The 21,698-nt window shown below is 46.6% G+C and overlaps 1 protein-coding gene across 1 annotated transcript; it reads left to right on the plus strand.

Moving 5' to 3' along the window:
- Positions 1 to 1,900: 1,900 nt before the first annotated feature.
- On the plus strand, positions 1,901 to 2,977 carry SSTR1 (somatostatin receptor 1; the record flags this gene model as incomplete). The annotated part of the gene is made up of 1 exon (XM_038756049.1): positions 1,901 to 2,977. A coding segment is annotated over one exon (1,077 nt), but the record flags the coding sequence as incomplete, so codon positions are not given.
- Positions 2,978 to 21,698: the final 18,721 nt, after the last annotated feature.

Here is a 21,698-nt window from a genome sequence, read left to right on the forward strand (position 1 = left end):
GCGGGCCGCGCTGTAACCAGAGCCGCGCAGTAACCAGAACCGCGCTGTAGCCGGAGCCGCGCTGTAGCCGGAGTTCCCGCGGGCCGCGCTGTAACCAGAGCCGCGCTGTAGCCGGGGCTCCCTCGGGCCGTGTTGTAGCCAGAGCCGCGCTTAGCCGGAGAGCCTGTGGGCCGCGCTGTAACCAGAGCCGGTTAGTAACCAGAACTGTGCTGTAGCCAGAGTTCCCGCGGGCCGCGCTGTAACCAGAGCCGTGCTGCTGCCAGGGCTCTTGCGGGCCGCGCTGTAACCAGAACCGCGCTATAGCCGGGGCCCCCTCGGGCCGCGTTGTAGCCAGAGCAGTGCTGTAGCCAGAGCCGCGCTGTAGCCGGAGCCCCTGCGGGCCACGCTGTAACCAGAGCCGCGCAGTAGCCGGAGCTCCCCTGGGCCGCGCTATAGCCAGAGACGCGCTGTTTCCAGGGCTCTTGCGGGCCGCGCTGTAATAGGAGCTGCGCTGTAACCAGAGCAGCGCTGTAGCCGGAGCCCCTGTGGGCCGCGCTGTAACCGGAGCCGCGCTGTAGCCGGGACCACGCTGTAACCAGAACCGCGCTATAGCCGGGGCTCCCTCGGGCCGCGTTGTAGCCAGAGCCGCGCTTAGCCGGAGCCCCCCGTGAGCCGCGCTGTAACCAGAGCCACGCTGTAGCCAGAGATGCGCTGTTGCCAGGGCTCTTGCGGGCCGTGCTGTAACCAGAACCGCGCTGTAACCAGAGCGGCGCTGTAGCCGGGGCCCCCACGGGTCGCGCTGTAACCGGAGCCGCGCTGTAGCCAGAGCCGCGCTGTTGCCAGGGCTCTTGCGGGCCGCGCTGTAGCCGGAGGCGCGCTGTAACCAGAGCAGTGCTGTAGCCGGAGCCCCTGTGGGCCACGCTGTAACCAGAGCCACACAGTAGCTGGAGCTCCCCTGGGCCGCGCTGTTACCAGAACCGCGCTGTAGCCAGAGCTCCCGCGGTCCGCGCTGTAACCAGAGCCGCACTGTAGCCGGTTCCTCCGCGGGTCGTGCTGTAATCGGAGCCGCGCTGTAGCCGGGGCCACGCTGTAACCAGAACCGCACTATAGCCGGGGCTCCCTCGGGCTGCGTTGTAGCCAGAGCCGCGCTTAGCCGGAGCCCCTGCAGGCCGCGCTGTAACCAGAGCCGTGCAGTAGCCGGAGCTCCCTTGGGCCTCGCTATAGCCAGAGACGCGCTGTTGCCAGGGCTCTTGCGGGCCGTGCTGTAGCCGGAGCCGCACTGCAACCAGAGCAGCGCTGTAGCCGGAGCCCCTGTGGGCCGCGTTGTAACCTGAGCCGCGCAGTAGCCAGAGCTCCCCTGGGACACGCTGTAACCAGAACCACGCAGTAGCTGGAGCTTTCCTGGGCCACGCTTTGGCCGGAGCCGCGCTGTAGCCGGAGTTCCCGCAGGTCGTGCCGTAACCAGAGCAGTGCTGTAGCCGGAGCCCCTGCGGGCCGTGCTGTAACCAGAGCTGCGCAATAGCCGGAGCTCCCCTGGGCCACGCTGTAACCAGAACCACGCAGTAGCCGGAGCTTTCCTGGGCCACGCTTTGGCTGGAGCCGCGCTGGAGCCGGAGTTCCCGCAGGTCACGCTGTAACCAGAGCCGCGGTGTTGCCTTGCGGGCCAAGCTGTAGCCGGAGCCACGCTGTAGCTGGGGCTCCTGTGGGCCACACTGTAACCAGAACCGTGTTGTAGCCAGAGCCGCGCTGTAGCCAGAGCCAAGCTTAGCCGGAGCTTCCGCGGGCCGCCCTGTAATCAGAGACGTGCTGTAGCGGAGGTCCCGCTCGAAGACTGCAGCGTTCTGGCCCGGGCAGGGATATGTTCCCCAACGACACCTTGTTCCCCTCCCCGAACGGGACAGAAGAGGGTGAGGGCATCCCGGGCGAGGGGTCAGGCGAGGCCGGGAGCGTGGGGGGCGCCGTCCTGATCGCCCTGGTCTACTCACTGGTGTGCCTCGTGGGGCTCGGCGGCAACTCCATGGTCATCTTCGTCATCCTGCGCCACGCGAGGATGCGCACGGCCACCAACCTGTACATCCTGAACCTGGCGGTGGCCGACGAACTACTGCTGCTCAGCGTCCCGTTCCTGGTCACGGCCGCGCTGCTGCGCCACTGGCCCTTCGGCGCGGCCCTGTGCCGCCTGCTACTCAGCCTGGACGCCCTCAACATGTTCACCAGCGTGTACGGCCTGACCGTGCTCAGCGTGGACCGCTACGTGGCCGTGGTGCACCCGCTGCGCGCCGCACGCCTGCGCCGTCCACGCGTGGCCAAGCTGGTTAGCGCAGCCGTGTGGGCACTGGCGCTGCTGGTCATGTTGCCCATCGCCGTCCTGGCGCGCACGGCGGCCAACCGTGATGGCACGGTGGCCTGCAACGTGCTCATGCCGGAGCCGGCACGCCGCTGGCTCGTGGGCTTCGCGCTCTACACGTGCCTCCTGGGCTTCGTGCTGCCCGTGGGTGCCATCGGCCTGTGCTACGCGCTCATCCTGGCCAAGCTCCGCGGGGTGGCCCTGAGGGCCGGCTGGCAGCAGCGCCGCCACTCCGAGCGCAAGATCACCGTCATGGTGGTCAGTGTCGTCTCGGTCTTCGTCCTCTGTTGGATGCCCTTCTACGTGGTGCAGCTGGTCAGCGTGTTCGCTGGGCGGGGCGATGCCACGGTCAGCCAGTTGGCCGTCATCCTGGGCTACGCCAACAGCTGCGCCAACCCCATCCTCTACGGCTTCCTCTCGGAGCCCTTCAAGCGCAGCTTCCAGCGCCTGCTGTGCGGCGGAGGGGCCGGAGGGGGAGGTTGGGTGGGGGGCGTGGCGGCCGACGAGCCGGGCGACTACTTCGCCACGGCCGTGCAGAGCCGCCCCAGGGGCAGCGGGGAAGATCCGGCCGGCCCTCCGGCCTGCCTGGAGCTCCCGGGGGACGGCCCCGGCCCCAGCGGGCCCTGGCCCTCCCGGACCACCACCCTTTGACCTGAGGTCAGGGGTCAACGGAGCCACCAGGACCCTGGCCTGCCCGGTCCGCGGCCTTGGACCCGGTCAGCCGGCCCCAACACTCTTGCTGAGCAGCTCCACTGCCTGTCCATTCCCTCCTTTGCCGGTCCCTCTCATGCTCCTCCAAGCCCCAGACCTGGTGCCCTCACCCTATCGCCCGGACCCCGAGGTCCAGACAGACGGGACCTCCCCCTTTCGTCCGACTTCGAGGGCAGGAGTGGGGGTCTGGGTCTCCTCGGAGCCTAGGCCATGGCTCATTCCCTGACACAGAGACGCATGTTGATGTCACCTGCCTACTGTTGATGAAACCGCTAGATGAAGCGGACACGCTGCTAAAGGCTGCTGGTCCCCCCCGCAGCTCTCCCCTTGCCCTTTTGGAACGGGAATGACAAGGCCCAAGGGCCCAGGTCCAGTGGCTAGAAAACCAGATGTTCTCAGGATCCCCTTGTTAGCAGACCTCTCCTCACTCTGAGAAGCATCTGTACCTGCAGTCTTCTCTCCTGAAACCAGAGAGTTTATTTTTTAAATCACCCACTCGATTTCCAAAACCTATTTTTTCAAGCTAGTGGAAGTTGTTTTCTGGTGTAACTAAGTAAAAAATTAGGCCTATCGTCAATTACTCATATCAGTGTTCCTCAGAAATGAATTTTTTAGTCGGAATAGGGAAGAATAGTTATACATGGAAATCTCGTTTTGTCTTTCCTTAATTAAGACAGTATCAATACAGTGCTCTTACTCTGTGATGCTCTGTGCCACTACCGTAGTAGCTTAATAAATTTATTACTCGCACAACACCTTGAAATCTACTTTTCCTGATGGTAATCAACAACTGTATTAGGAAATTGGCATTTGATTAGGGCCTTTCAGGAGAAGAGCTATTTTGGGTTTTTTAAAAGTCATTGACATTTAGACTCAAACAGAAAAGCATTCTGAGCTGCCATCATCGTGCTGTGGCATTTTAGACGGTGGATGTTGCCTTATGTCTCAAAACCGTTTGTGCTTTTTCCTTTCAGCCTTTACCAATAAGCTGCTCCAGTCACTCTTCCAGATTTAAACTAACGGGGCAGATCTTTGCCTCTTCTCCTTGCCTCTTGTAGGAGCTGTAAGCGAGCTGGTTCATAACTTGAAATGTGGTCATGGGGGAGGGACTCTTACTTGTCATAAACTATCTCAGAATAATTAATTCAGCTTCGGTTTACTTATCTCCTGTGGGTTTTTCTAATGGTTTTTGTTAAGCACCTACTAGCAATGCTTGTACCAGGTACTGTACTAAGTGCTGGACTAGATACAAGCTAATCAGGTTAGACACAGTTCATGCCCCGCATGGGGCTCACAGCTTTAATCCCCATTTTACACATGAGGTAACAGACAGAAAAGATAAGTGACTTGCCCAAGGTTGCAAAGAAGACATGTGGCAGAGCTGGGATTAAAACCCAGACTGAAGTAAGCATGGATGAGGGCCAGGTGGTGTCCCCATATAGAATTTGCAGGTCTGAGAGACACGGACCCACCCAAATATCACTAAGCCCCATCCCTCTGGCAGTGACCTCCAAACAGATTGGAAACTTGGGAGACAAGAATTAGTATCTGGAGAGGTCAGAAGCTCCAACATCTGCCTGGAGTTCAGGACTGAGTTGGAGCAGAGAACAGTGTTCACCATGGCTGGGAATAATTCCAGGATGAAGGGGAATTTGTCTACAGGGCACAGCAAAACAGTGATATGGGGGGGGGAGGGCCATCCATTTCCCTCAGCATCACAAGAAACTCCTGAAGAGCTTTAAGGCACTCCCCTAACTCACTATCTTTTTCATATCTCTTGATTCTCTTTATCTCCATCCTGCCCTCTGCCCCTTCGAAAGTAGCCTCTTCACCTCTCCCTCACCCTCACCTCTTGTTCCTTCAGCTCCTTGATTATGCCTTCTCTGGAACCGCCTTCAAATCTGCCTGACTGCAGCCCTTCCCTTCTTTGAAGCCTCCTGAAAGCCCACCTTCTCCAGGAAGTATTCCCTGGTTAATTAAGTTATGTCACCCCAGTGATCATTTTAGCACTTATAGATCAATTTTTATATTTCACACAGTTTTTCTCTGGTCTTTCCATACTCTCGCTAGTACCAGTTGAAGCTATGATTTATATCTTACTCTGTAAAAAATACCGTGTCTTGTCTCCTCCATTAGATTATAAGCTCCTTGAGGGCTAGATTGTGCCTTTTAATTTATTGTACCCTGCCAAGTGCTCAGTACAGTGCTCTTAACACAGTAGGTACTTAATAAATATTGATTGATGGCTACAAAAAAAAACACAGTTGAAGGGAGAGAGGATAAAATGAGAATAGCATCCTTAAGCATCTGATCCTCTAGGAAGACATTTTATAAGCATAAGTGAAGACTAACAACAATAATAATAACAAAAATAAAATCTAATCTTCCCAAATTCCTCTACGAAGTATGTGAATAGAAGTAACATATGACCAGAAACACCATAAAATTATCTTAATGACTGTGGTCTGAATGTACACATACAGTAAGACTTGCAGATGATCTGAGGACTGCTTCATAGTTTATGACCTGCTTCATGCTAAGGCCTGACAGTTAGTCTGAAGGGAACTATGGCTAAATGTCAACCGTCACCAGGAAAAACCTCCACACAAATTTTCATCAACAGAGAACTCCCTGCTGTCATCAGATTCTGGCACCCAAAGGCATTACCCGACCCAACAATGTAAAAATAGACAAAGTGGGGGCGGGGGGTGGGGGGGAAAAGACCAATGTATCAAGAAGAACCTTGGCATCAAATATACTAGGATTTTTAATGGTTCTTTTTAAGTGCTTACTAAGTGCCAGGCACTGTACTAGGCGCTGGGGAAAAAAACTAATCGGACTGGATACAGTTCATCTCTGGCTCACAGGCATAATCCCCATTTTTACAGATGAAGTAAATAAGGCACAGAGTAATTAAGTGACTTGCCCAAGGTCACACAGCAAATGGCAGAGCTGGGATTAGATTCCAGATACTTTCGATTCCCAGGCCTGTGCTCTATCCACTAGGTAATGCTCCTTCTCAAATTAAAGGGAATCCAAACTGTTGTGGTGACCAACCTCTTACAAGGTCATGAGACCTGGAACATCCACTGAAGAGGCATGGAGTTTCTTGGACAATTTCATCATTGTCACCTGTGAATCAGCATTAAATGACAGAACAGGGTTGTGATGAATGGATCCCTGGAGCGAGGTCAGTTTACTAACACTGAAGCGTTGCCCAATGAAATACAGCACTCCTGAGCAGGGTGCCGGAGGAGAAGGCGTGATAGCAGAACAAAAAGCACCTGTACTATGGCAACCTAAGAAGAAAGCAAGTGAACAAGGAGGATTTAACAAATGTTTTAGACTCTGTACGTTGTAGGGAGATAAGTGCTGCAGACAGGATGATTGGGTGACCAAGAGGCAGGCACAAGAACAGAGAGGTACTGCTAATAGTGACTACTTCAGGACAATTTTCACAAACACAGAGTGGATTGGAACATCAATTCTGCATTGGTCTTTTCAGCCATGTGCAAGGAAGAAGGCAACAGCTTTGGAAGATAGTTTTATACACACACACATACACAATTGTTTCTCCTTTCAAAGATAGTGATATTAATGAACAGAGTGAAGTGAAGGGAGCTAAAATACTGAGGAATTCATCAGCTTCAGAGCAATGGATTGTTTTCCAAATGTCAAGTTTTCACAAGGGAGTAGGCACTGTATTCCCCAAAGTTTATTCAGAGTTCAGGTTATTTGGTTCTGGATGGAACAGATAAGGTTCATCTCCTAACATCTGCTCCATGGGGGTAGAATTCCATCTTCTAAATATTCCATGAATTATTCTCATTTCAGAAATTAAAAAAAATCACATGAATATTAAATATAGTCTTGCTTAATATGCCAATGGAAAAATACTGATGTTACCAAAGAGACACATCTTTAATGTTAGCAAATAATGACTCTTCCCTGCAGCTGAGGACCAGACTAGCTCTTAATACCAATGTTTTTCTGTTCAATACGCTAAAGTAGGCCACTTAGAATAATTGGAAGCCTTGAACAGAATCTTTTTCCCCTATAGTCACCCCAATTAAGAGTTCAGACCTTTGATTGTGGAGCCAATTAAAGAGATTCTACAGAAACACTCAGCTGAGCAGAGACTATTTAGAAGATGAGAATATGCTCAGGAAAGAAGCAGGGCAATCATCTGGGATGGGCTGTCTTTTCTCACCAAATTGTTTCGTGAGTGTTCCCCGAGTCAACAGGCAGAGAGAGCCCTTCAAGGACCTTTGGATAACCTGGCTGTCTAGGAAAAGGTACTGGCAAAATCTCTCAACTCTGCTAAAGTGCACAGAGATGAGGGTCTATTTGAGAAGCAGTGTGGTCTAGTGAAAAGAACACAGACCTGGGAGTTAGAGGACCTGGGTTCTAATCCCGGCTCCATCACTTGCCTGCTGTATGACATTGGGCAAATCACTTAACTGCTCTTTGTCTCAATTTCCTCATCAGTAAAAATATGAGCCTCATGGGGGACAAGGACAGTGTACAACCTGATTAGCTTGTACCTACTCCAGTACTTAGTACAGTGCTTACCACATAGTAAGCACCTAATGAATACTAATTTTTTATCATATCTTTAAAAGTTGGCAGGTTTTGGTGGATAGCTCAGAAGATAAGGTTAGTCATATCTAAGGTTTCCAGGGCTAGCACTGGAAATAATAATAATGTGGTATTTTTTCAGCAGGTACTCTGTGCCAAGCAGTGTACTAAGGGCTGGGGTTGATACAAGATAAATCATCATCACACAGGTAGGAATTAGACACCAACCTTAATCTAGACTGTGAGCCCGCTACTGGGTAGGGACCATCTCTATATGTTGCCAACTTGTACTTCCCAAGTGCTTAGTACAGTGCTCTGCACACAGTAAGCGCTCAATAAATGCAATTGAATGAATGACTCCCTTGTTGCAGGGTGGGAGGGAAGGAGCTCACAATCTAAGAACAGAACAGGTATCCTATTCTCTTACCAAAGAGGAGGAAACTAAGGAACAGAGAAGTTTAGTGATTTTTCTCAAGGTCACATAACAGGCAGAGCCGGGATTAGAATCTTTGTAGATCTATACTTGGTTTTGGGTCAACTTCCATCACAGCGGGCTCTCAGCCACGCCCACTCCAGATTGTTTTAGGATTTTAGCTACTCTACCCATCCACACTTTCATTTTAATTTTCTTAAAATGGGTTTCTTAAATGCTACTGAAAATGAGCTTTTATTTTCACATATTATTTTGAATTTGTAAAGTCTTTTCTATAGAGCAAGCACTGCTCTAAACACTGAGGTAGATAGAAGTTCATCAGCTAGGATACAGTCCCTGCCCCACATGGGGCTCACAGTCTAAGTAGGAGGGAGAACAGGTTAATTGAATCCCTATTTTACAGAGAAGGAAACAGAGGCTTAGAGAAGTAAAGTGATTTCCCCAAGATCACAGAGCAGGCAACTGGCATAGCCAGTTATTACACTTTCTTTTTTTAACCATACAAGCTCTGATTTGATTCAAATATGAAACATTCGCCAGCTTCAGGGAAAGTTGTTGTGTTGGAGGACAGAGCAAAATTTAGTCATTTGATTTTTCACAAACGATTTAAAGAGAAATTAATAAACATTCTTAAATAATTTTGACACAAACCAGGCCGACTATAACATCAGACAAACCTGCACATTGTTCTACTTCAAAACCAGATAACTCAGGCACTGAAATTCCTTTATATCTAATTGTTCTACTCTTTCTATTGACAGTGAGATCCTATCCACAGATGTGGGAATGGCTGAAAAGGCTGAAGAGTGTACAACTCAGCGATAGTGTTAATAATAAAAAATAGTGGTGTCTGTTTAGAGTTTACTATATGTCAAGCACTGTTCTAAGTGCTGGGGTAGATACAAGATAACCAAGTTGGACATAGCCCCTGTCCCATATGGGACTCAGTCTAAATAGGAGAATAGGTATTACATATTTTAAAATCATGTATTATAAATGATTTGTATTAATGTCTGTCACCCCCTCGAGGCTGCAAGCTTGTTATGGGCAGGGAATGTGTCTGCTAATTCTGTTGTACTGTACTCTCTTAAGTGCTTACTATAATACTCTACACATATTAAGTGCTCAGTAAATACCATTGACTGAATCCCTGTTTTACAGATGAGAAAACTGAGACATTCAGAAAGTAAGTGATTTGCCTTAGTATTTGATCCTGAATCCTGATTCCTCTGATTCCCAGGCCCGTGCTCTTTCCAGTGGAGGAGACAGTCCCAAATTGAACTCTGAAGTCCCAGTTGCTGCAATGTTTCACAACCCCTGTTGTAACAGGAGTGATTCAACACACTCATTCACCTTGTCCCCTCTTACCTTACCTCACTGCTCTCCTACTACAACCCAGCCCTCACGCTTTGCTCCTCTAATGCTAATCTACCCAATGTACCTCAATCTCGTCTATCTTGCCGCCGACCTCTTGCCCACATCCTGCTGCTGGCCTGAAACACCTTCCCTCTTCATATCTGATAGATGATCACTCTCCCCACCAAAGCCTTATTGAGGGCCCATCTCCTCCAAAAGGTTTTCCCTAAGCCCTCATTCCTCTTCTCCCACTCACTTTTGCAGCATCCTGACTTGCTCCTTTTATTCATCCTGCTCCCCTCAGCCCCACAGCACTTTCGTCCACATCCATAATTTATTTATATTAATGTCTGTCTCCCCCTCTAGACTGTAAGCTCATTGTGAACAGGGAACATGTCTACCAACTCTATTACAGTATACTCTCCCAAGTGCTCAGTACAGTGCTCTGCACACAGTAAGCGCTCAATAAGTGTGATTGATTGATTGTTAGGATAGAGAAGCTCCTACCCAGGTACAGTAAACCAGACAATGAGATCTGCCCATAGCCTTATTGTACCCTCTACGTAGCCAGCTTTCTCCAACCGCAGACACACCACTAGTCTGTAAGCTTGTTGTGAGCAGGGAATGTGTTTACTAATTCTGTTGTATCTCCCAAGCACTTAGTATAGTGCTCTGCACAGAGTAAGTGCTCAATAAATACCATTGATTGATTTATCAGAACGTTCCCAAAAGGAGGACGCCACTTGGACTGCTTTACCTCCACTAACCAAAAATGAATAGAGCTGGCTACAGTACACTGACAAAGCCCAGTCTTTTTGCTGCCACTATTCCATAATTTGTATATTTTGCCCTGCAAAAGGCAAGGTAAGATTTAGGGATTTTGCTTCTATTCCTACGTCTATGTGGTTAGGGAATGGACTGTATTGTCCGTCAACTCCGTTACTATGTACTCTCCCAAGCACTAGGTATAGGGCTCTGCACACTGCTTGGCACATAATAAATACTTAACAAATACTGTAAAAAAAAGTGCAGACTGTGGAGGTCATCCAGGATGTGAAGTTGGCTCTCATTTAAAAAAATATGACATTATAGTGCATTATATTGTTCTTCTAACTTTAAAATCCATAACTTGAAAATAACTTTAAAATCCTCCCCATGCCACTGATATGCAGAAGAAATTTCAGATGGCAGAACAGCAAAATCCACAGGACCCTACATGAAGCTTCGCATCTGTTTCCTCATCTGTTAAATGGAGATTAAATACCTGTTCTTCCTCCTCCTTCGACTGTGAGCCCCATGAGAGACAATGACGCTGTCTGAGCTTAGCAAATGGCTTGGCACATAGTAAGACCCATTATTAGTAGTAACAGCAGTAGTATTCTGTGCCATTTCGTTTGAAAGCCCTGGAGTTTGGAATCCAGAGTAACAGATTTCATGGAACATTTAAGAAATATTTACAAATCATTGGGGAGAGAAAGGAAATAAGGGGGAACAAGCTCTTTGACAAAGAAGTGCAAATAGTTTCAGTGATAAAATAATCGCTTTTGGAAACTAAAATACAAGATTTTTTTTCTTCAGATTTGGTGCCCTCTTCTGGTAAGCGATTGGAAGAGTGCAGGCTAAAAAGGGGTGGGAAAGGGGTTGACAGTTACTTTTTTCTTTGACAAATAAATTAAAAACAACATACCTTGATCATAGAATAAGAAAATGATGCTTTACTGTAAAATATTTCTTTAGATGATATGCGAGTAGAGTAGAATCTAAAAATAGTCTCTTTTTTGTAAAAAAATAAGAAATTTTCTCACAGAGCAGGAAAGGGCCTCTTTGACCCTTTTACTTACAGTGACATTAGATTTTTAAGTATTTACAGACTGCAAGGGTGCAAGAAAATTGCTAGGCAAATTTTCATTAAAAGATGCAGACACTTCCATCTGGCTTTTCCTCACACTAGCCAATTTTTGATTATTTGCGTTGCAAGGAGACATCAAGTAAAGCAAATAGACAGAACATCCTAAAACAACATTTTAATAAACTTTTAAGCCCTACCCACTCTTCTTACAAGAGATGCTACCAAATAGAAAAACCTATTCTCCCTCCTACTCGGACTCTGGGCCCCATATGGGACAGGGACTGTGTCCAACCCGATTTGCTTATATCCAGCCCCACACTTAGAACAATGCTTGACACATAGTAAGCACTTAAATACTAGAGGTGGTGGTGGAGTGGGGAATCCAGTTTTGTGTTACCCTTGTTTTTCTTGCCTTCCCTGACCAGTTGTTGGCAGGAATTAGTACCGTGCTCAGCACACAGTGGCGCTCAATAAATACTACTGATTAACTGACACAGCCTTCCCTAATATGATGAACACAGGGCTAATCTGCCAAAGAGACGAGGACCCTGAAGTTGGCTCCTCTGCACAGTGACTCCTATTGTCGTCTTTGTTCCCTTATGATGTTTTACTGTTTTTATCATTTCAGTCTTTTCTGGTTTATCCATTGCCTGACTTTCCACCCTACTCCTTATTCTTTGACTGTGAGCCCCCTGAGGAGTAGAGACCATATCAGAATTTTCATCCTTATACTAGCCCCCGCACTATGTACTGTGCAGTAAGTTCTAGACTGTAATCTCACTGTGGGCGGGAAATGGACCTACCAACTCTGATGTTTAGTACTCTCCCAAGTGCTTAGTACAAAACTCTGCACAATGTGCTCAATAAATGTCATTGACATAGACTGTGAGCCTGTTTCTAGACTGTGAGCCTGTTTCTAGGCTGTGAGCCTGTTGTTGGGTAGGGACCGTCTCTATATGTTGCCAACTTGTACTTCCCAAGCGCTTAGTACAGTGCTCTGCACACAGTAAGTGCTCAATAAATACTATTGAATGAATAAGCAGATGCTTGATACATAGTATTGAACGGATGCTATTGAGTGATGAAACAGACCAGTGCTTGGCACATAATAAGCACTTAAATACCTCATCATCAGCATCTTCCTTTCAAAAATATCATAGTCTCAAAATGCCATGTGGGGACTTTTCGGTTGAGATCACTCCTTATGTGCATTTTACAACACAAGTTATGTTGGTCTCACATTGAACTTTTTGGATACACTTGCACCCATGAATAGGATTTTGTCCGCAGAATTATCTCCAAAAATGTAGAGCTCTCTCTACATTACAGAATAGCATTTGCCCAGAAAAGCAAATCTCCCTCACAGATTTAAGTTCCCAAAACAAATGCAAATTTTTTTTCTGGCTTTATCCCTGATCATTTGAGGCTTTTGTCTTTAGAAATGTAAGCAAGCTGACCTAAAAATAGAGGGGAGTTTTCTTTAAGCAACTGTAGCATGGGAGGTATAGGAACTGGATTGTTTATTTTTTTTTAAATGGTATTAAACACTTACTATGTGCCAGGTACTATACTAAGTGTTGGGGAAGAAACAAGACAATCTGGTTGGCCACAGTCCATGTCCCACATGGGACTCACAGTCTTAATCCTCATTTTACAGATGATGTAACTGAGGTCCAGAGATGTTCAGTGACTTGCCCAAGGTCGCATAGCAGACTAATGCCAGAGTCACGATTAGAACCTAGATCCTCTGACTCCCAGGGCCACAGTCTTTCCACTAGGCCACACTGCTTTCCTGCTACCCCCACTTCCCACATACAAATCACTTCTCTCACTTTTCATATGCCTTTGAGACTGTAAGCTTGTTGTGGGCAGGGATCGTGTCTATCAGCTCTGTTGTATTGTACTTTCTCAAGCACTTAGTACAGTGCCCAACACCCAATAAGCACTCAGTAAATACCATTGATTGATTGAAAACGTACTCAAAATTCAGAAAATGTATCATTTTGAGCATATAAATTTGAACAGAAAGATAAATGCAGTTACTTTATCCCAGTTTGCTGGTTTAGAGACATATGCGGATTGCTGGGAAATGTGTCTTCCAACTCTGTTGTATGATACTCTCCCAAGCACTTAGTACAGTGCTCCGCACAAAGTACTCAATAAATACCAGTGATAGAAAACATACTCAAAACTCAGAAAATGTATCATTTTAAGTGGATAGATGTGCACAAGAAGATAAATGCAGTTATTTTACCCCGGTTTGCTTTTTTAGGGACATACATAGTTATCATGCAGTGATCCAAAGGCTAACGTGAGCAGTGTTGGAGTTTTTGTTTTCACAGTCTTACCTTTGGATGGAAACAAGTGTGTTCCGCCTAGGCAGTCTCTGCTAGACTTTCATTCAGGTTAAAACAGATTTGTGCATACACAATTTTCAGGAGAGAAAGGAGGGGGTACACGTTTGGCATTGAAATTTCTTTTCCATGAACCTAAAGTTCTACCAGGAAGCAGGGCTTCTTGGGGTGGACTCTCAGTATATTTTTGTGATTTCAAAGGCAAAAGTTTTAAAAATCCATGCCTGGGATGAATATTTCAATTGAAAATCAAGTCTCCAAAGACATGCCATAAAAGATCATCATCATCATCAATCATATTTATTAAGCGCTTACTGTGTGCAGAGCGCTGTACTAAGTGCTTGGGAAGTACAAGTTGGGAAAAATGGCTGAACAGGGGTGGTAATGACTATTTGGGCACACAGATTCAAAGAAAAAAAAAAGAAAATACACTTGGTCTCACTAGTCAGATAGAGGGCTTAACTTGGACTTGGTTCTCTGGCCCAAAGCTGGGCATCACATTAGCTTTGTAGCAGAGCACAAAGCAGATGGCTAATCAGGAAGGAAAAGCACCAGGAAAAGTTAGTGAGGTGGAAAATCGGATACCTCATGGATTTTCCATCAGCCTACCAAAGCAAAGGCAGGGCTGGGATTGTACTGCTAATTCTCTGCTGGGCTCTGGCTCCACACTGAACAAATCAGCAGGATGTGAATAAGTCAATGCCATTTTTCTATGGTTTATTCACAGCCCTTTATTTCTCTCGGGGCTCCTCCCTCAGCCACCCCTTACTTTTGGGAGGGTGTATTCTCCTTTTAGACCAAATTCTTCTTTTTTAAAAAATATTCATTCAATCATATGTATTGAGCGCTTACTGTGTGCAGAGCACTGTACTTAATACTTGGAAAGTGCAATTCGGCAACAGAGAGAGACAATCCCTACTCAACAATGGGCTCACAGTCTAGAAGGGGGAGACAGACAACAAAACAAGTAGATAGGTGTCAACAGCATCAAAACAGAGCAATAGAATTATAGATATATGCACAAGGATGAGGGTGGATGAGTATTGGATGAGGAAGATATGGGGACGGGCCCAATCCAGTGGCTCCCATGTCACTAGATTAAAATCCAGACCTGGGTCTCTCCCTCCCTCCCGAAGTCTATTAGGCCCGACAACATCTTCAGGCCCGACAACATCTTCAAAGGGTCTGCTGCTAGAATGGCAAACATGAAAACTGAAGCATTTTCCCCATGTCATGGGCAGAACCACCCATCTCCGCCCGGCAGATGGTCCAACCATGAAGGTGACCAGTCTCTCCTGAAGCTCCGGGGTTGGAGCTGGGTGGTGCTGGGTGAAGCCGTCCCCATCCCTGAAGGTGGCACTTCCAGCCTCCTAGCTTCTCTCCCTTCCTCCCTCATTCGGAGCACTCTGGGCACAGTCCAGCAGCTGGTGGTGGACCCAGGGGTCCTCAGAGTCCCCGTCAAGGCCAAGCAGGAGGCACGGTCAGCCTGGGGATGCTCAGGAAAGCCAGACCTGACACACAGGACTGTCCCCAAGACCCACAGTGCCAGCGCCGGCCCCATGTAACCGGCCCGGCTCTGGCCCTTCCTTCCCTCCCCTCCTGACCCTAAGGGCCAGGCCTGGATGCTCCGCCCACCATCTCCTCGCCCCGGCCTGGAGCAGGAAGAGTAATAATAATATTCATTCATTCAATCGTATTTATTGAGTGCTTACTGTGGGCAGAGCACTGTACTGAGCACTTGGGAAGTCCAAATCGGCAACAGAGACGGTCCCTACCCAACAACGGGCTCACAGTCTAGAAGGGGGAGAGAGACAACAATACAAAACAAGTAGACAGGTGGCAATGCCATATAATAATATATAATAATAGTAACAGGGGCATTTGCTAAGCGCTCACTAGGTAATAATAATAATAATAATATTGGTATTTGTTAAGCCCTTACTATGTGCCAAGCACCATTCAAAGCACTGGGGTAGATAGTTATTAGGTTGTCCCACTTGGGGCTCACAGTCCTCATCCCCATTTTCCAGATGAGGGAACTGAGGCACAGAGAATATAAGTGATTTGCCCAAAGTCACACAGCTGACAAGTGGTGGAGTGGGGATTAGAATGAACAACCTCTGACTCCCAAGCCCAGGCTCTTTCCACTAAGCCACACTGTGCCAGGCGCTGGAGGGGTGGATACAAGCAAATGGGGTGGACACAGTCCCTGTCCCATGTAGGGCTCAGAGTCTCCATCCCCATTTTACAGATGAGAAAACTGAGGTTCAGAGGGCAAATCAGGTTGGACACAGTATCTGTCCCACATGGGGCTCACAGTCTCCATCCCCATTTTACAGATGAGAAAACTGAAGTTCATGGGCAAATCGGGTTGAACGCAGTCCCTGGCCCACATAGGGTTCACAGTATTCATCCTCATTTTACAGATGAGAAAACTGATGCTCAGAGGGCAAATCAGGTTGTACACAGTCCCTGTCCCATATAGAACTCACAGTCTTCATCCCCATTTTACAGATGAGAGAACTGAGGCTCAGAGGACAAATCGGGTTGGACGCAGTCACTGTCCCACATAGGGCTCACAGTCTCTATCCCCATATTACAGATGAGTGTCGCTTAGTGGAACGAGCATGGGCTTGGGAGTCAGAGGTCGTGGGTTCTAAATCCCGGCTCTGCCACGTGTCAGCTGTGTGACTTTGGGCAAGTCGCTTAACTTCTCTGTCCCTCAGTGACCTCATCTGTAAAAAGGGGATGAAGACTGTGAGCCCCGCATGGGTCAACCTGATAACCTTGTATCCACCCTAGTGCTTAGAATAGTGCTTGGCACATAGTAAGCACTAAACAAATACCATTATTATTATTACTATTATTATTATTATTTTTACAAGAGAATGGAGGCTTAAAGGGCAAATCGGGTTGGACACAGTCCCTGTCCCACAAAGGGCTCACAGCCTCCAGCTCCATTTTGCAGATGAGGGAACAGAGGCTCAGAGAAGTAAATTGACTTGCCCAAGGTTACACAGCAGATGAGGAGCGGAGCCAGGATTAAAACCTATGACCTTCTGACTCCCAAGACCCTCCTTTATCCATTACACCACACTGCCTGCTCCCAGTCTGTAACAAACAATGGTATTTATTGAGCATTTACTATGTAAGCTGTATCTGTGACTGTTTATTGTTATATTGTGTATGCTTGGCACATAGTAAATGCCTAATAAATGCCACCACCACAACAACATCCCAGGCACTTAGTACAGGGTTCTTCACAAAGTATTCTGCACAAAGTAAAAACTCAAATATGATTGACTGAATGCACAGAGTACTAAGCGCTTGGGAGAGTACAACAGAATTAGCAGACACATTCCCCTCCATTAATGACTTTACAATCAATCATATTTATTGAGCGTTTACTGTGTGCAGAGCACTGTACTAAGCGCTGATGCCCAGAAGGGGCCCTGAGGAGCTCTCATGCAACTTCCCCAGATCCCTGCCCTCTGACTCCCGGGGCGGAAAGAGCCCCGGGAAAAGGCACCCCAAGATTCAAATGGGCTAAGCTGGGCCTGGTCTATTGGGCTGAGACAGGGGGGTGCCTGTGAGCCCGTTGTTGGGTAGGGACCGTCCCTATATGTTGCCAACTTGTACTTCCCAAGCGCTTAGTACAGTGCTGTGCACACAGTAAGCACTCAATAAATACAATTGAATGAATGAATGAATGACTGAGTTCTGTGGGGCCCCTCTGGCCAACTCATGGCATAGATCGGACCCCTGGATCTCTGGCTGCAACTGGGGACAGCGGTGGAAGAGGAGAAAGAGAAAGAGGGGGAATTAACAGAGGAAAAAATATCAGAGTCTCTCCCCGGTCCCTGCCAGCTGAGTATCTGCCTCTGTGCCCTGCTTCCCCGGAGTTTTCATTGCCTCCCAGCAAGGCTGTAGGAAAACCACTCCTACTAGTATCTGTTTTCCCTCCAGAGCAGTGCTGCAGTTCTTTTGGGTTTTTTAAAAATGGTATTTATTAAGCCCTGAACAAGTGCCAGACACTGTACTAAGCACTGGGGTAAATACAAGCTAATCAGGTTGGGCCCAGTCCCTGTCCCAAATAGGGCTCACTGTCTTAATCCCCATTTTGTGGATGAGGAAACTGAGGAACAGAGAAGTTAAGTGATTTACCCAAGATCACACAGCAGACAAGTGGCGGAGCTGGGATTAGAACCCAGTTCCTCTGACTTCCAGGCTTAGGCTCTTTCCACTAGGCGATACTGCTGAGAGTTGGTTCACATTGCAGCATTTAATGAGGAAGCTGATGGAGGTTTTATTTTTTCTTCTCCCAAAAATAATTGAAAGAAGAAGAAAAATATCTTCCATTTTCTCTTGTTATCCAGTTCTGGTAGCTCCAGCATCTAGCAGTCACGTTACATTAAATGATGTTCAAAGTCAGCTTGCTTAAACAGAAGAAGCTTGTATAATTTATCTCATTTGAAACATGAACAATTTACTTAGAAAAATTAACTGCCTAAAGTGATTAGGTGTTCTGAAAAAAAAACCCCAAAACAGACATAAATGTCCAATCACACAAAGTCAAAAAGTGTATCTTGACCAACTGGTATATTTATTATTTTCATCTTTTGAAAGCTACTTGTCAGAAATAGTTTCCTCAGGCTGAATGTCTTCCAAATGGGGTAATTTGTCTGATCTGTTTCATCCCCTATAATTTACTTCTCTCTGCTGCTGTTGCTTTGAGTTTCACGTAATTCATAAAGAATGGCTGCTTTTTGTTTGGGTTTGAGGGGATTTGCTTTAGAGGGAAACAGGCCCCTCGCAGGGCAGGCAGTCCCAACCCACTGGGTTTGCAAATCTGGTGTTCAGGGTTGGACCTGCAGGCAGTAGTGGAGGAGGAAAAGAAGGAGGAAGAATTCAAGTTCTCCCCCAACTTTCTAGCTCCACTACTTGTCGGCTGTGTGATCTTGGGGAAGTCACTTAACTTCCCTGAGCCTCAGTCACCTCATCTGTAAAATGGGGATTAAGACTGTGAGCCCTACATGGGACAGGGAATGTGCCCAACCTGATTAGCTTTTATCTACCCCAGCGTTTAGAACAGTGCTTGACACAAAGTAAGTGTTTAATGCCATTATTATTATTATTCTGCTCTGGTCCAGCCTCTATCCCCACATCTCGGCAGCCCTGGAGGCCATGAACCCTGGGATGTGGAAGGGCTGGGGTATTGGCAGCAGCAGTAGAAGCAGTAGCTCGCTGTGGACAGGGAATGTATCATCTGTGTATTGTTATATTGTGCTCTCCCAAATGCTTAGTACAGTGCTCTGCCCACAGTAAGTTCTCAATAAGTACAACTAAAGCAGTAGCAAGGTCCTTTACATACAGATAGTGGTCTGCCCACCAACAGCATACAGCACCTGGCCCAAGGCCCCTGGGGGTGGGGGTGGGAGTGATGTGGTGTGTGTGGTGGGGGGTCTCCGGTTATTGGTTCTCTTCTTGGGGGGCCGGAGGGAGAGAGAGGGGCATCTGTCTGCTACCCTATTCAGCCTCCCTGTTTTCCCCAACCAGGGGAGGCTGCTGCAGTTAGAACCTGTTGCCTTGAGTGGGGAGTCACTCCTACAACGACTGTTTACACCAACAGGAGCACTGTTATCTTGGTTTGTTGCATTTATAATTGTTGATTATTGTTGCTTTTGTCTGTAATCTCCTACTTCCGCAGTGAGCCCCAAGCAGGCAGGAATCACACCTAATTGGATCTGAATTACCCCTCATTGTACTACTCTTGGTTGTACATGGTTAGTGCTTAACAAATACCACAATAATTATTATTATTACTACTGCAGTACATAAACACTTAGCTAATATGTTCTTAGATGGAAAACAAGTGAGTTGTCATTTGACATATACACACAAACAGTAATACTAATGAGTTTTGACATAGTAGTAGAAGTAATAATAATATTTAAATTTCTACTAAGTACTATTAAGTGAGCTTAGTGTACTAAGCATATTAAGTACTGGAAATAAGTACACAGGAGAGAATTAAATATGGTTTCTGGCTCTGTAGAGGCTCACTTTAAGGATAGAGAAGCAGCACAACTTAGTGGAATCAGAGGAACTGGATTCTAATACCGGCTGTGCCATGAACCTGCTGAGTGATCTTGGGCAAGTCACCTAATTTATCTGTGCCTCAATTCCCTCAACTACACAATGGGGATCCAATACTTGTTCTTCCTCCTATTTAGACGGTAAGCCCCTTGTGGGACCTGCTGATCTTGTATCTACCCCAGCACTTAATAGAGTGTTTGCACATGGTAAAAACTTAACAAATACTGGGCTTAGTGGAAAGAGCACAGGCTTGGGAGTCAGAGGTCATGGGCTCTAATCCCCTCCACCACTTATCAGCTGTGCGACTTTGGGCAAGTCACTTAACTTCTCTGTGCTTGTTACCTCATCTTTATAATGGGGATTAAGCCTGTGAGCCCCACATGGGACAACCTTATTATCTTGTGTCTACCTCAGCACTTAGAACAGTGCTTGGCACATAATAATCACTTAACAAATGTCATAATTATTATTATTAATAATAATAAATACCATTATTATCATTTTCTATGAAAATAGACAAAGTACCATGTCCAACAAGTACAGTGGTAAAAGGGGATCAGTAAGGTCTTAGGGTACTGTTGATCAGGTCACTCAGAGTCCAGTCACAACCAAAGCAGCCCAAGATTTTTAATTTTGAAGGGACCTCACGTAATAAGAAGGTGCGGGGTGTGTGTGTGTGTGTGTGTGTGTGTATAAAATCCCACCCAGGAATCTGAAGGAGTTTTGGATGTAAATTCCTATTCCCCACCTAATTTTTACTAAGCTTTTGTTTTTGTCATTTCTGGAATTCCCATAATAAAAACAGAAAATCAGTTAAGGCCAGAAATCCTGCCCAAACATGCCTTTGTTTTGATAATGAGGAAAAAAAATGAGCCTATAAAATCACGCTGTTTCCCTTCCCACTGAAAATCATTCATTCATCCTTCATTTATGATCCTTCAAATATATGAAACGTGACCTTAAAATGGGAAACCATGACTTACTGTTTCTGGGAATACAAATCTAGTAATAGAGTATTTTTACCAGTCTCTCTGCTTATCCATGAGAAGAGTTCCCTATTGGAATATTTATTGTTACCTTTCAAGAAAACCTCAGCATTCATTGAAACTCTTCTGAGTACTCCAAATCAGTTGGAATGAGGTGGCATTTCCTGAGAGAGGAAGAATGAACGGCAGGAAATCTTCTTGTAAACATGTGATCTCACTCCCTTCCTAGCTGCTGAGACAGGCAGGGAATGAGCAGGTGCTTATCCTTCAGGGTAATCACCTCATGTAAGCAAAAGAAATGGGCAGGGCAAGGGTGAGGAGGAGAAAACTTTCATTGAAATCCTATGCCTGGAAGGATGAGGGAGGAAGTTTTAGTGAAAGCTCAATCACTCAAAAGGACCTGCAGAATAGTGAAAATCCAAACCCTTGCCTTTATTTGTGTACCTAAATCTGAAATATTTTAAAATATATTTTACTAACAAGTACTCAGCACACTATGTGCACACTTGTTCAACATTTTCAATTTTCTGTTTGAATAACTTCTTTATAAAAACAATCATAGGAGAAGGAATGAATAATAATAATAATAATGGTATTTGTTAAGCACTTACTGTGTGCCAAGCACTGTTCTAGGCGCTGGGGTAGGTACTAGGTAATCAGGTCATCTTACATGGGGCTCGCAGTCTTAATCCCCATTTTACAGATGAGGTAACTGAGGCACAGGGAAGTGAAATGACATGCCCAAAATCACACATTTGATAAGTGGCACAGATGGGATTAGAACCCACAACCTCTGACTCCCAAGCCCATGGTCTTTCCAGTCCACCTTTTCACTATTCAAACAAATTCTGGGTGGCAGTCTCAAAGACCTGATAGGAAACTCTGGGGTTAGTGGAGTTTCTGAGATGATCACAAATATATACTGACACCAGTTTCTTTAACCCTTGTTGCATTTTCAGGCATGGGTGTGTTGAATTCATTCATTCAACAGTATTTATTAAGTGCTTAC

Source organism: Tachyglossus aculeatus, chromosome 14 (genome assembly GCF_015852505.1).
Source record: "Tachyglossus aculeatus isolate mTacAcu1 chromosome 14, mTacAcu1.pri, whole genome shotgun sequence".
NCBI lineage: Eukaryota > Metazoa > Chordata > Mammalia > Monotremata > Tachyglossidae > Tachyglossus > Tachyglossus aculeatus.